This window comes from Mytilus galloprovincialis, chromosome 1 (assembly GCF_965363235.1).
Source record: "Mytilus galloprovincialis chromosome 1, xbMytGall1.hap1.1, whole genome shotgun sequence".
Lineage (NCBI taxonomy): Eukaryota > Metazoa > Mollusca > Bivalvia > Mytilida > Mytilidae > Mytilus > Mytilus galloprovincialis.
In genome coordinates, this window is record NC_134838.1 from 102,698,124 (window position 1) to 102,713,615 (window position 15,492).

At 32.8% G+C, this 15,492-nt stretch overlaps 1 protein-coding gene across 1 annotated transcript in view; it reads left to right on the plus strand.

Annotated features, from left to right (window-relative positions):
- Positions 1-15,144, plus strand: part of LOC143047915 (uncharacterized) — a 30,578-nt gene extending 15,434 nt beyond the window's left edge. Inside the window, exons 5-6 of the mRNA XM_076221260.1 lie at positions 12,466-12,642; positions 13,717-15,144. Coding sequence (XP_076077375.1) covers positions 12,466-12,642; positions 13,717-13,913 — 374 coding nt within the window. The 3' untranslated portion in view covers positions 13,914-15,144. The remainder of the gene's footprint in view (positions 1-12,465; positions 12,643-13,716) is intronic.
- Positions 15,145-15,492: the final 348 nt, after the last annotated feature.

Genomic DNA, 15,492 nt, shown 5'->3' on the forward strand with positions numbered 1-15,492 from the left:
TTATTTTGTCACGAAACGACACGAATGTCCACTGATGTAGGACCTGAGGTATCTTGCAAATAGTGCCGCATATTCATAGTAATAATATGATCTAAAAAGAGAATAAATTAAAAGTACATTATTCTACTTTCTGTTTACACTGTTACAGTACGGTCCGTGCATTATTTTAAAATTGTGAAAAGTTTCCAATTTTAGCATTTTGGAATTTAAAAAGTTTTGAATTATTCATGTTCATTTTTTTTTACAAATAATTGAAATTTTAAAATTATTAATATCGTTTTTAAATTTTATAGTTTAGATTTTTGATCAATCTTTAAAAGTACCAAACTTAACGTGCAGTTTTGATTATTTCGCTTTTTTTGAAAGTTTTTTTTATAGTTATTAATGCAGATATCAAAATTAAAAAGGGGCCGCAAAGAGGGGCACCTGTTAACTGCGGAACAAAACAAAACAAAATGAAATGAACTGTTACTGTTACTTAAAAGTTTATGTATAGAATGAGACCAAAGGCAGGCAGTTGTACGCTTATTAAACCTGCATCGAAAAAGTTTATTTACGTTTAAAAAATCTCTATAAGCTTAGGGTTTCAGATATATAACTCAGAACTATTCGCTCATCATTTAGGAAAAACAGTGAAAACTGGACAACTCTCATTAGGCCGAGTAGTATGGTATGATTGAGTATGTATATATATTTTCAACTGAGCTTTAACCAATAAAATTGCTCTAAACATGTATTTGATTTCATTTTTTTTTTTTTTTTTTTTTTTTTTTTTGCTTTATGACTTTTACTATACATGCAATCATGTCGGCAAATGAAATCATCGAAATTCAAGTACATTTAGAACGATTAACTTTAATTAACTATTTTGGATCTTTAAGTTACTAGACTGTTCGCTTTCAAATATTCGGCTTTGGACGTTCCTGAAAAGGTAGATCCAGAAAAAAGCGCTTCGGTCTCGTGCAATTTTCAACATTTTGTTTTCAATTTTTATCGATTGCATATTGATAATATATTGCTTTTTATCATTGATTTCATATTGATACGGAAGAAACTTTTAATTTATGGTGTCGCTAAGAACGTTGTGCTAGCCGCGAATGTTGGAGGTTATTGATATCTGTTTTACACTGCTAGCCGCTTAGAGTAACTTATAGATCAAATATAAGTAGCTTGGAGCCAGGAAACTGTTATAATATATGTAAAAAACTTATCATAGATAGACATCCGGTTAGAAATTTTGTATTTGAACAAGCCTCGCGTTTCGTCTACAAAAAACGAACCATGCAGTCACGGTCGAAGCAAATAAAGTTAAAAAGACCAAATCAAATATAATCAAAAAGGCCAAATAAAGTAAACGTTACCATCCAACTCATCGTTCTGCTTTTATTTTTAAGCTCAATACATTCATTTCATATAAACGTATACCATAAATATTTTTCAGCTTGCAAATCTATGTAATAGTTGCCGCTGTACATTATGCTCCCATCTATTAATTTGTAGGTGTCGGCATTTTGAAAATTGAAATTTTAAAAAGTTTATATTTAATCCCTTTCCACTTTGCGGGTGTGAGTGCTGCCTTGTAGCGGCATTGCCATGCTCTTTTCGAGATTTACAAGGGTGTCTTTTACGTGCAAGCGATATGGCTCTCTCTTAACACGGGTCAGCCATTTATGGTCCCCTTCCGGCGGACTGTCACTGTTTAGCCAAGAAAGGGAACCAGATTTATTTTTGCATTAAGTGATATTTCCGTGCTTGTAATTTGTGCATTTTGAAGTTATCGCACAACAATCAAATTTCAATTAAGAAAAAGAACATTGCAAAGTCTTGTCAAAATGAGGCCAAGTACTCTTCACGTTAAGAACCCCTGCAGTGACTCGTTGCAAGGGAAGATTTCTGTCCCTATTCAATATATCCTCATTTTCTAGTGGCATATAAAAATGCCGATCAGCATCATGAACAGACTTTTACCTGTTCTACCTGTTGTATATCATTTTAATTTGTTATTATCTTGAACATACATTTAATATTTGCCACTGGCAACCAACAATCAATAATTTAGAATAGGTCGTTTTACAAAAAAACTAAGGTTTCAACTCCCTTGGGCAAAGTGGTATATACTGTTCTGTCTGAGAAAAGGTTCCGCGTTAACGTTGAAGACCATACTTTGACCTAAAATGGTTTACATTTACAAATTGTGATTTGAATGGAGAGTTTTCTCATTGGCACTCATACCACATTATCTTATAACTTCTTAAATGGAATTTGATATTTCAACTTTCCTTTTGGTCAAACACCTCTTAAAATATTTCGGTTCTTATATTTACTTGACTTTCAAGTATTCGAATATTTTCAGCGTTCCGTAGGTAAATGCTAAAACTTAAAATTCAGCGTTTTACATTGTCCTGGTTTTTCGAAAGCAGCATTGGCGTATGGCCAAAATGGCAAAATTCATCGTGCAGAGATCGTGGCACTGACTCTCTTTACACGCCCCATTCTGACTGGACATAGATGCGTACTTGTACTTTGCTCAAGGTTGATTGTGGTACAATAACTAAATAAAGTGCTTCGCTGAGCGCAGCCTGATTCGACGACAGTGGTCGAACCCTGAACAGTTGGTGCAAGTTTCGACACATATATATTTAAGCTTGATATAGTCTGAATTTGGATTTTGATCAAACTTTGAACATAATATAGGTTTCTGACACATAATAAATGTGGTGAAAGATCTTTAAAATTTGAAATGGGTTGAAATATTTGTATTCATTTCCAATCGAATTTTTTTTTGCTATTGCGCAATAATGTGCAATCGAAGATTTCTTTCGTGTCCAATATTGTGCTATTGCACAATAGTCTGAAAATGAAGATGTCTTGGCTGTGGCGGATCCAGGGGAGGGTTCCGGGGTTTGGAACCCCCTTTTTTTTGGGACGATCAATGCATTTAAATTGGGACATATAGTTGGAACTGCCCTTTGTTCTGGGTTGGGAACCCCCTTTTTAAAAATGGTTGGATCCGCCCCTGTAAATGCTATTGCGCAATTCGGTGCAATTGAATATTTCTTGCTAATGAGTAATACTATGCTATAGCGCAATACTATGCAATTAAATATTTCCTGCCATTGCACAATACTTTATTTAATAATTTACACATAATATCCGGTGTGTATCTCCTGATATATCAGTATTTTTTGCTTTAATATACAAATACGAAATATGAATCAATAGAAAATTTAAAGAAAAAAAAATATGAAAAAAATGACACCCTTCCCCATTTTTACGTTAAACGCAGGAGAAAATGGATGATAAACAGATCTGAAACAGATAAATGCCTTTGAAAATTTCGCGTCAGAAATGTTAAACGCGGGAGAAAACGGATGAGGAACAGATCTGAAACGGATAAATGCCATTGAAAATTTCGTGTCAGAAATGGCTATCATTGGTTTGTTAGATTTCTTGTGTGTCATGAATGCTTATTAATCATACATGATTTTAAAGTAAGAGCACGTCTTCACTATCAAGCATCTCTTATTCAGGCAAGACACTACCCTTTGGCGGCATTTTGAAAAACAAACCAAACCCAGCTAAACGGAAACTTTTTGAATATTTATGCGATTTACAAGTATTATCATTGCCGCCTTTCATTTTTTTTCGCATATCGTGTTCTTCCATTTTATCCGATATGCTTCCGTTTGGTGTACGTTGTATGCAGTACTCGTCCGTTGGATGTATGTTTGACATCCGTTCTGTCTTGTACGTTTCCGTTTCTCGTACGTTGCATATTCTGTGTGTGTCCGTTGTGCCTTCGTTACGCGTCCGTTTTATTTTGTCAGTACATGAACGGAATCCCAACGGATAACAGTTTTGTCAACATAAAACTTTTTCCATCAGTTAGACGTCTTTTCGTGCTATCCGGTAAAGCGACCACTGTTTAAGAAGTCGTAAAGGAAAATAAAAATCAAATCAAATTTGAGGGTATTTTATTTAAATGTCTAAAATGCAGAAGAAAATATAAATACAATTAACCTTGTATATATCTGTTTAACATACTGCTAGTTTTCACTGTTACTCTTAAATGTTGGGCGCTGGGAAAACAAAATAGTCATGAACTATTATTTTAAACGCTCAGCTTATATAAGAGTTTTTTTTAAAAAAGTCATTCGATTGAAATAAAAAAAAAAAATCCATAGATGCAAAACCTTAACACATTTCAGGATACTGTTATCTCATGTTAATGTCCAATTTGTTTTTAAAAAAAACACTTCTTCTTTAAATTATTTATTTGGCAATTGAAAATTATTTGATACATTTTGTGCGTTTTATTCCTAATTAAGAATGATCATAATCACAGCCGTGCTTCTTGTTTTAACACGAATTATCTGCTTTTGAGAAATATCTATTTTGTTATCAAATTTTTCACCGCTTACAATTGCTTTCCTTTTGACTTATTTTATACATTAACTTTGAAGTAACCGTAGATGTGCATTTCATTGTGTTTCGTTTCGTTCCGATTTTAATCCGTTTCGCAGTTTATAGGTACACCTCTTTTCGCCCATTTTCTAATTTTGATATCTTCATCAAAAACTATAAAAAAAATCAAACTTTCAAAAAGAGTAACAATGAAAAACTGCACGTTGAGAGTACTTTTAAAGTTTGATCAAATATTTAACCTATCAAATCTAAAAACGATATTTAGAATTTTAATTATTTGGTGAAAATTTCAAAATTACAAAATTTTTAAAACTTTTTAAATGATAATATTACATGGACCGTACTGTTACAGTGTAAAAAGAAAGTAGAATAATGTATTTTTAATTCTTCTCTTTTTATATCATATTATTACTACGCATATGCGGCACTATCTGCAAGATACCTCAGGTCCTACATCAGTGGACCTTTTTTCCACCTTCGTGTCGTTTCATGTCAAAATAATGTCCGATAAGCCTATCGTGACATAATAATGATATAACATTGTGCAATCCTAGCTCAACAACACGTTCTTTCAACTGTACGTCGTGTAATTTATGGTGAGCATATTGTATGGTGAGCTTATCATGACATAATAGTGATATAACATTGTGCAATCCTAGCTCAACAACACGTACTTTCAACATAACGTCGTGTAATTTCTAGTGAGCATACTGTATGGGTAGCCTATCGTGACATAATAATGATATAACGTTGTGCAATCCTAGCTCAACAAAACGTTCTTTTAACTGTACGTCGTGTAATTTCTAGTGAGCATATTGTATGGTAAGCTCATCATGACATAATAATGATATAACATTGTGCAATCCTAGCTCAACAACAAGTACTTTCAACTGTACGTCGTGTAATTTCTAGTGAGCATATTGTATGGTTAGCTTATCATGACATAATAATGATATAAAATTGTGCAATCCTAGCTCAACAACACGTACTTTCGTCTGCACGTCGTGTGATTTCTAGTGAGCATATCGTATGGTTAGCTTATCGTGACATTATAATGATATAACATTGTGCAATCCTAGCTCAACAACAACGTTTTTTCAACTTTACGTCGTGTTATTTCTAGTGAGCATATTGTATGGTTAGCTTGTCGTGACATTATAGTAATATAACATTTTGCTAGTTTAACTTTACATCGTGTAATTTAAAGTTTACATACATTATGATAAACCTATCGTGACATTATAATGATATAACGTTGTGATATCTAAGCTTTACATTCATCAATAATAAGTCAACATCATGAAGTTCAACTTTTCGTTTTATTTGTTATCCCAGCAATCTGAGAGTACGTCTAAGCATTATCCAGTATCAAGTTAACATCGTGTAATGTCAACCTAACAGTATGTAGTTTTAACTCAACGTTACGTGTTATAAGCAGATCATCATAACGCCGTGGCTTACTGTGATGCTTTCACAACATCAACATTTGAAGTTGCAAGTCAACACAACGCAGATTCAACTTAGCACTTTATTATTTAAAGTTTTCATTTTGATGATTTAATTCATCATCAGGCTGAATTAACTTTACATTGGAAGCTTTAGCATAACGTTATGTAAATCTCTAATATATGACAGCTGAGGCTTTCATAACATAGCATGAATGTTCCTTATGAGGTGCTGACCAAGTGTGTTGTTACTTTGCAGCCGATCCATCATTCAAGATGGCCGACAGCTGGGATCTTAGTTTAACATAGGACCCTACGGGAAATGCATACAAATGTCTTCTTTTAGTGAATCACTGAATTGAATGAAACCAAACATAGCATGAATGTTCCTAATGAGATACTGACCAAGTGTTGTCACTTTGTTGTCATTGCAACATCCAAGATGGCCGCCAGTGGGGAGACTTAGTTTAACATAGGATCCTATGGGAAATGCATACAAAAGTCTTCTTCTAAAGAACCACTGAATTGAATGAAATCAAACATAGCATGAATGTTCCTTTACTTATGAGGTGCTTGCCAAGTGTTGTTACTTCTAGCCAAATTTTATATTTTTTATATGATTTGAAAAACCCAAGTAAATCAGGTGAGCAATACAGGCTCTTGAGAGCCTCTAGTTATAGTTCGTTCTTATGTTGAAAAGTTATACCACTGTCCCAGGTTAGGGGAGGGTTGGGATCCCGCTAACATGTTTAACCCCGCCACATTATTTATCTACGTGCCTGTCCCACTTCAGGTAACCTGTAATTCAGTGGTTGTCGTTAGTTTATGTGTTACATTTTTGTTTTTCGTTCATTTTTTATAGAAATAAGGCCGTTAGTTTTCTCGTTTGAATTGTTTTACATTGTCATATCGGGGCCTTTTATAGCTGACTATGCGGTATGGACTTTGCTCATTGTTAAAGGCCGTACGGTGACCCATAGTTGTTAATGTCTGTGTCATTTTGGTCTCTTGTGGACAGTTATCTCATTGGCAATCATATCCTATCTTCTTTTTTATATCAACCTGGCGTATCATAATCTATAATACTACTACATTGTGCTATGATCGTCAATTTATCGTTTATGTAATCACGCGATGAACATTCGTTATTCCCTTTTTATAAATCGCATTCACAGGCACTTCAGTGTTTCTATCAATGTGGAAAATATGGTCGACCTTCCCATGGATAGAAACAAGTGCCTGTGTTCGCATCATATAGATATTTGCTTTCTTCGAATTAGAAACTGAGTCTGGTTATCTAATTTGGGTCAACTTTATACATCTTGTTATTCGTTATTCACACAATTTGCTAATAAAACATTACAATTTTTTTTTATTTGACAATTTTTATTGAACATACTTTGTTATTAAAGAAAAATCGCCAAATTATAACTTTCATGTTTTTATCACTTTTTATTACAACAGAGTCAAAGTACGGGGCCCCGAATGGGACTCTTGTGGTTTTGTACAAAATTCAATTCTGTCATAACAAAATCATTTTTGTCTTACAAAACTATGTGATACAGACTTGCTTTATGGGAACTTCAATTTTGTGATGACAAAATTCAGTTTTGTCATGACGAAATTCATTTTTTGTAGACAAAATTCATTTTTGTAGACAAAATTCATTTTTGTCATGACAAAAGTCAATTTTGTCAAAAAGGTATGCAAATATAAACTTATTTGCATACAAAATTGACTTTTGTTATCTAATATGGAAATTAAAACACAAAAGTCAATTGTGTGAGACAAAATTCAATTTTGTGACAAAATTCAATTTTGTGAGACAAAATTCAATTTTGTTAATTTTGTCTCACAAAAGTCAATTTTGTCTCACAATTGTCAATTTTGTCTCACAAAAGTCAATTTTTTATGCAAATTAGTTCACAGAATCCAAACTAAACAAATTTGCATACAAAATTGACTTTAAATTTGTCGCCCAATTTTCAAATTAGGTAACAAAAGTAGTCTGTGTTACAAAAATGAATTTTGTCATGACAAAAGTAACTTTTGTCCACTGAAAGATAATTTTGTATGACAAAATTTTAAATTTGTAGTATGCTACACATTTTGTTAAACTGAACTCATTTTTGTTGAACAAAACTCACTTTTGCCCGTACAAAATTGAATTTCGAGTACAAAATCACAAGAGTCCCATTCGGTGCCCCGTACAAAGGGGGATAAGTCAAATTTGACCAAGAGAAATAATAATCCGTCCTTTACAAGTTATCAAAGGTACCAGGATTATAATTCAATACGCCAGACGCGCGTTTCGTCTTCATAACACTCATCAGTGACGCTCATAAAAAATAGTTATAAAGCCAAACAAGTACAAAGTTAAAGAGCATTAATGACCCCAAATTACTAAAAGATGTGCCAAATACGGCTAAGGTAACAGGGTAAAGTCTATAAGAATGGTTTATCCTATTAAATATTTAACAGTTCAACCTTAGAAGTAGTAAATAAGCAGCATGGGGAATCTCATTCAAATTTTGTACGATCACGGAAAATAATTGAATTAAATTGGATTAAAAAATTACAGACAGTCTACCCTCTCGGTCTTAATGAAAACATCATGGGAATTGGTAATATATCAAGAACCGATTCTGTTAACATTTTGGATATAGTTTTAAAAACTATTCTCATGGGCGTAGACAAAATCGCAATCAAAGAAAATTTCGGACCAACCATACAAATATTTCGGACCTAACTTCTATTTCAAAAAACAACGGCAGACATTATCTGTTAACCAAGCTCTGTTCTTTGCCTATATATAAATTAAATAAAATTTTAGAGGATTGCAGCACTATTTCATATTACAGTCCTAAGTATGAAATCGTTCAAATTATAACGGCATATTGTTATTCTAAACTGTTTCCCAAAATTAATCGCCCTGAAGATCATAAAAAACATTTTATTAAAATAAAGTATGTCAATAAAGGTTTTGATTTTGTAAATATTGCCGGTAGTTTTATCGACCATTCTGTTATAGACCAAATTCCTGGATATTTTGATAATACTGAACTCCCTCTTATTTGTTATATTTACAAGAAATCTCATGACCCGGAAATATGTGTTTTTAAAATTATAGCGTAAAGATGTAAATATCAGTGAAAATACACCTATGTCATGTAATTGCAGCAATTCCAAATACACTTATGGCCCCATTTCATAACAGGAGACCTTAACATCGTTTGCGTCCGAGAGTTAAAGTCATTCCTCAGTAAAGGACCTAACTATCGTTCCCCTTCAATTATTAATTGGAATGAATGTCGTAATATCATCCACGACTCACTCAGTACCTACTGTTTGAAATGGGTAAAACGGGAAAAAAGCTGACAAAAAATCTTTGGACTCTTTTTTTAATTCAGTAATGAAGATAGTTGATATTCGTATACAAAATTTTAAAGAACATTTTACTCTTAACAACAACCATAAACACCTATTTCGCGTCATGATCAAACAAAAACTAAAAGAACTAGCAAAGGAATTTGTGTATGTCCCGGCTGATAAAGCTGCTAATAATCATTTGTTTGACGTAAATTTTATATTGAGGTTCTGCAAAAGGAAATCACGAATTCACCAACATCCCAACTGACTTCGTTTTCAGAAAGTTAACACAAAATTTTAGCTACTTCTATACAAGCAGAACCAACTACAACGAAAGTCCCAACTATGTACTGCCTTCCGAAGCTACACAAAAAACCTTACAAATATAGATTTATTTTATCTACAAGCCATTGTTTCACTACTAAATTGTCTATTCTACTTACTAGTACACACTTGGTACAATAAAAAACCTGATAATAAATTGTTCAAATAAGGCCTTTGAAAATAGTGGAATTAATTACTTTTGGAGTGTCAAAACTCGTTGGAAGTACTTGATAAATTGCATGCATATATTGGTGATTTTGAATCTGTTCAAAGTTTTGATTTTTCTACCCTATATACCACTTTGCTTCATGTTCTTATTAAGAAAAAATAACATCCCTAATTAACTGGGCATTTAAAAAGTCAGAATGTGATTACATATTACGTTCAAACTCTTTTAGGTCATTTTATTAGTAGCAATAAACAAAAGAACTATGTCAACTAGACATGCTTTGATACTATATCTGCGCTTGAAATTTACTTGATAACATTTTTGTTCGCTTTGGAGATTCCGTATATCGTCAAGCTATTGGAATTCCAATGGGGACTAACTGTGCACCACTTATTGCGGACCTATGTTTGTATTGTTATGAGTTACAATTAATGACTGAAATTAGCAAAGACCCATCGAAACAACATTTGATACAAAAATTTAACAATACTTTTAGATATTTGGATGATATATTGGCTCTCAATAATGACGACTTCAGTATGTATACTAAAGAAATTTATCCTGTTGAACTTACTTTAAATAAAGCTAATACTAACAATGGCCACTGCCCTTTCCTCGATCTTGAAATTTATATCATTAACGGGAAGCTTAATGCAAAAATTTATGACAAAAGAGATGATTTTTCATTTCCTATCGTTAGTTATCCATTTTTAGATGGTGACGTTCCCTTGTCACCATCTTATGGTGTTTATATATTTCAACTTGTAATATTCGCTTGTGTATGTATTAGATTTTAGCGAGAGAAATTTATGTATGACTGAAAAATTATTACACCAGGGTTTTCGATATCACAAACTTGTCAAAACATTTACTAAATTTTATCATCGGTATAAGGAAATAATTCGTAAATATAACTCAACATGCAGACATCTTATACGTTCAGGTATTTCACATCCAATCTTTTATGGTAATATTCTTTACAAAACACAAAAATGTCAGTATTCACCTCAAAAACTTACAAAACCTTTAAACGGACTTATTACGAAGGGATATAGTTACAATACTGTTGTCAGATCATTAAAGATTGCATATTTTGGCTTTAATATTGATTCACTTATAGGGTCTTTGCATCGGTACTAAACACATTTATTTAGAAAACAGTTGTTGGCATGACACGGGTTATGTTCTTCTCATATATTTTATGATAGTATGATACTAAACCCCTAACGGGAGGGATTGTGCCTGATATTGATATGATGAAGACATAATCTTTCAATCAGTTTAATTGAGGTCTGGAGCTGGCTTTTCAGTTAACTGCTAGTAGTCTGTTGTTACTTATGTATTATTGACATTTTGTTTATTTTCTTTTGTTATATCTTCTGACATCGGACTCGGACTTCTCTTGAACTGAATTTTAATGTGCGTATTGTTATGCGTTTACTTTTATACATTGGCTAGAGGTATAGGGGGAGGGTTGAGATCTCATAAACATGTTTAACCCCGCCGTAATTTTGCGCCTGTCTCGAGTCAGGAGCCTCTGTCCTTTGGTAGTCTTGTGATTTTTAATTTTAGTTTCTTGTGTATAATTCGGAGTTTAGTATGACGTCCATTATTACTGAACTAGTACACATATTTTTTAAGGGGCCAACCAAAGGACGCCTCCGGGTACGAATCTTTCTCGCTACATTGAAGACTCATTGGTGGCCTTCGGCTGTTGTCTGCTCTATGGTCGGGTTGTTGTCGCTTTGACACATTCCCCATTTCCTTTCTCAATTTTATTTAATAAATAAAAGACATTTTCTTTGAAACATAAGATTCGACCAGATCACTTTTTTGTTGGAGTAAGGGTTGAATGGGTAGCGATTCTGATATGTGGAATGAGGTGTGCATATATAAAGGTAGTGAACAAAAATAAAGATTAATAACATATAGTGCTATTAGGGAATTATATTTTATTATGCTCCACACAGAGCACCTGCCTCTCGCGGTATATACCTGCGTGGTATATACTAAAAACGCATATATGTCTTTTAACTCTTCATAGAGACATGACATGAATATATGCAACATTACCAATATTGATAAGAAATTTCATTCGATTATAGACCACCAAATGTTATCAACCCGCCCCATCCCCCTCCTGAACATGAATCGACATTGTCTACTCAATGTCCGATTAGGACTTAAAATAATAGCTTCAGTAAATATTACACTTTTATAAACGGAGCGGCATGCGACTTTAAAATACATCAAATTGCTCGCTTGTTGACTTGATACATAGCTTTTCTATTTTTGATTTGCCACCTGTAAAAACGGTTACAAATGATAACTGTATAGTTTCCAACAGAATGAAACTCTTAGAATCTAAGAATCTGAGAATCGTCATTCTCAGTTGCTCTAGTACTTTGTTGTTGGTCTTGCAGAGTATATTGCTGATAATACTATCAGTGTTTTGTTTTGTTTTCTTTTATTGTAAGTATTTGTATAACCCTGGTTGCCTTTCAAATCGTTTCCTCTTTAAGATAAGAAGCTTTTGTAATGTACTTTGTCCAGACGTGTGTATTTTGATGAAAATACTAATCTTCAATTTCCATCACTTTCATGGAACTTGCATATGAATGATTAAATTAAAAGCTGAAAGGGTCATCTTATTTATTTGAGTAGAAATACATGATTGAAAAACAGGTATGATTGTGTATTAATGTGCCTATATGCTTTAATTTCTACTTGTAGTTTCAAATTTCAATTCAAAAAGAGATGACAGAATGAAACAGATAAAGATTGAAGGGATTATTGTTGGTGTTTGTCTGGCCTGTATCTTCTTGGTTCTGTTAGTAGTAATGTATATGTATTACAAATCTAAACCTACAAACAACACACCCGAAGAAACCGAAGGAAAGCAAAGGCAGGGTAAGTGAAAAGTAAAATAACAAAAATATCGAACTATGAGGAAAATTTTAAACGGAAAGTCCCTAAGTAAATGGAAAAAATAAAAAACATCAAACGAATAGATTAAACTGTTATATTTCTGACTTTGTACAGGCATTTTCTCATGTAGAATTGAAATGGTGGATTAAACCTGGTTTTATAGTTAGCTAAACCTCTCACTTCTAAATGAATTATTGATCAATGAACTTTAATATACTCGCAGATTATATGTATAATCTTTACGTATCTGCATCGAATACAACATAAACTTTTTAACATATATATACTGACATACTGGTCATTTATGATTTTAAAGAATCGAATCTCCATACACGTCAATGATTGATAGACGCGGTCCCTATATAATGCATAACAAGGACTATGACATTTCATATAACTGTTGTCTGCTTATATTGCAATATTGCTGAAATCAAATACAAGATCTGTACAAATGTTAATACATCTGACAGATCACTTTTCTGTGAGTTGTTTCTTTAAATCTCGAAAACATCATTCATTTTTTGTAACAGTTATCAGTCACAAATTCAATGAATCGTTTCTTGACAGCAAGACTGTATGATTTGATCAGCTTGTCACATCTTTTATTCCGTTATGTTAGGAACTGCCATTTTGTAAACGTGAACGGAATTATAATGACAGGTCATCATGAAATAAACATATAATTCAATAAACACATTATCTTATATCTTGTCAGTTTTAAGAAGATTCACACAAAATACCACCATTGGAACTCTTAATTGATGATCATTGATATAGTATAAACTATAGACACTAGCTATAGAGAGCACAAGAAGCGTTTGGACTTTCTAAGCAAATGCACCAACAGTTATATATTATCATATACATCTACATGGGATTTGTACAGATCTACATAGGTCTCTTGTTAACCGACCATGTCTCAAGTGTATATAATGCGCAGAGATATGATTAGGCCTTTTTTAGAGAGCTAGGGAGATAAACCAATTATTTACATAAAAACAAACTACAATACAAAAACAAAAGAACAGTTGATTGAATGTTTTTATGTTATAACAGGTCACATATTATCAAATATAAGGCACAGACTCATGAATAGACGAAAATCTAACATTGTCTGCATCGAAAACGAAACGTTCGATAAGTACGTAGAGGTCAAACAGACTGATGATGATGATGAAATTGACGGAGACAGCCAATCAACACTGCAACTGAAAAACGTACCAGGAACAAGTGACAAAGACAGCTCTGTTTAGAAAACAACAAACATGTTCAACATCACATGGTGATATCATATTATGTGTCCTTATTTAATTCTTATTTATCATACACTGTTTCAAGTTTTTGTACATTTAAAAAAAGTCCATGCATATGAGTAAATATTTATTCCGAATCACTTTGTCTTTCATACTTCACATTTAGTTTATGTAATATCTTAATAAAGGATTAAGTGTGCTTTCAAGTTGACAAGAACAAGATAGGGCTATGGTTTGCATTGAAGGGGGCGGGAAAGGGGGGTGGTGTCTTGTATGTTATATACTGTAGGTCAATTGGTCAAAGTTCAAATCATGGGTACCATACATTCATGGCTAAATTAGAACGATAATATATATTCACTGTAAATTACTGATTTCAAGGTCATATATCGTCAAGTTTAAGGTTAAGTGCAGGGGCGGATCCAGCCATTTTAAAAGGGGGTTCCAACTATATGTCCCCATTTAAATGCATTCATGATTGATCGCCCCAAATGCGGGGGCCAACCCCCGGAACCCTCCTCCTGGATCCGCCACTGGAGTGCAATTTGTTTAACTTGATAGGTATAGGCGTAAATCAGATTTTATTTTCGTATTTCTGATACCTTAAAACATGTTGAAAACTCAGTGGATCTGACAACACGTGCGGGACTGCGGTATGCAAAATTAGAATCTATGTATGTAAAATCTTCATCGTACATTTCCTATGCAAAATTTAAGTCTCTTTGACACATTCCCCGTTTCCGTTAATTCATGTTGCAGGCGTTGCACAAAGTGCATTTTTAAAGTAGAACAATGTCTTTGCTCTTTCATTCATATGGAATTACTAATATGTTTTACGGTTGATGCCACTCAATCAATTTTGTCTACCACATTTTTGTAAATTACACAATTACAAATTTTTCTCTTTTTGACTTTTGCTAATGCACCCTGTATTGATAAATAATAATAATTGTTGTATCTATGAATATATTGATTATCTTATACATTATATATGTTTACGTACGAAATGAATTCCAATACAAAGTATCATGTTTGATGATTGTTAACTCTGATAAACAAAGCATATGATATAACTGTTTATATAAGGATGGGGAAAAAATGAAATATCATATAGAAACTGAACCTTTTATTTAATATTTTGAAATATGATGCACAGGTTGAGTAATTTATAGCTACCCACATTTGAACAATTGTCATTTTCTTATTTTTATCAATAAAACAGAAAACTTTGTTCGATTTTTTTTAAATTTTCAGTAAACAATTTAAACACACACACACTGGCACTCTGAAACATACAAGAAGTACCTATCATCATCATAGACCACATATTGTGTTATATATGTATTAGTGTCGAGTTGCTCGTTTGTCAATGAAAAGTCTTTATACATGTCTCTTTGGAACGACTTGCACCTGGAACTAAACAGGTGAATTTAATTTTTAACAATTACATATAGAAAATAATAAACGAGGTCTTTATCAAGTTTGTGTTCTGCGTATACCAACAGAAAAAAATATATATGAACCAAATAAGGGAATGTGGTGCAAATATAAAGTAGTCTTAATATTGATATAATCTATT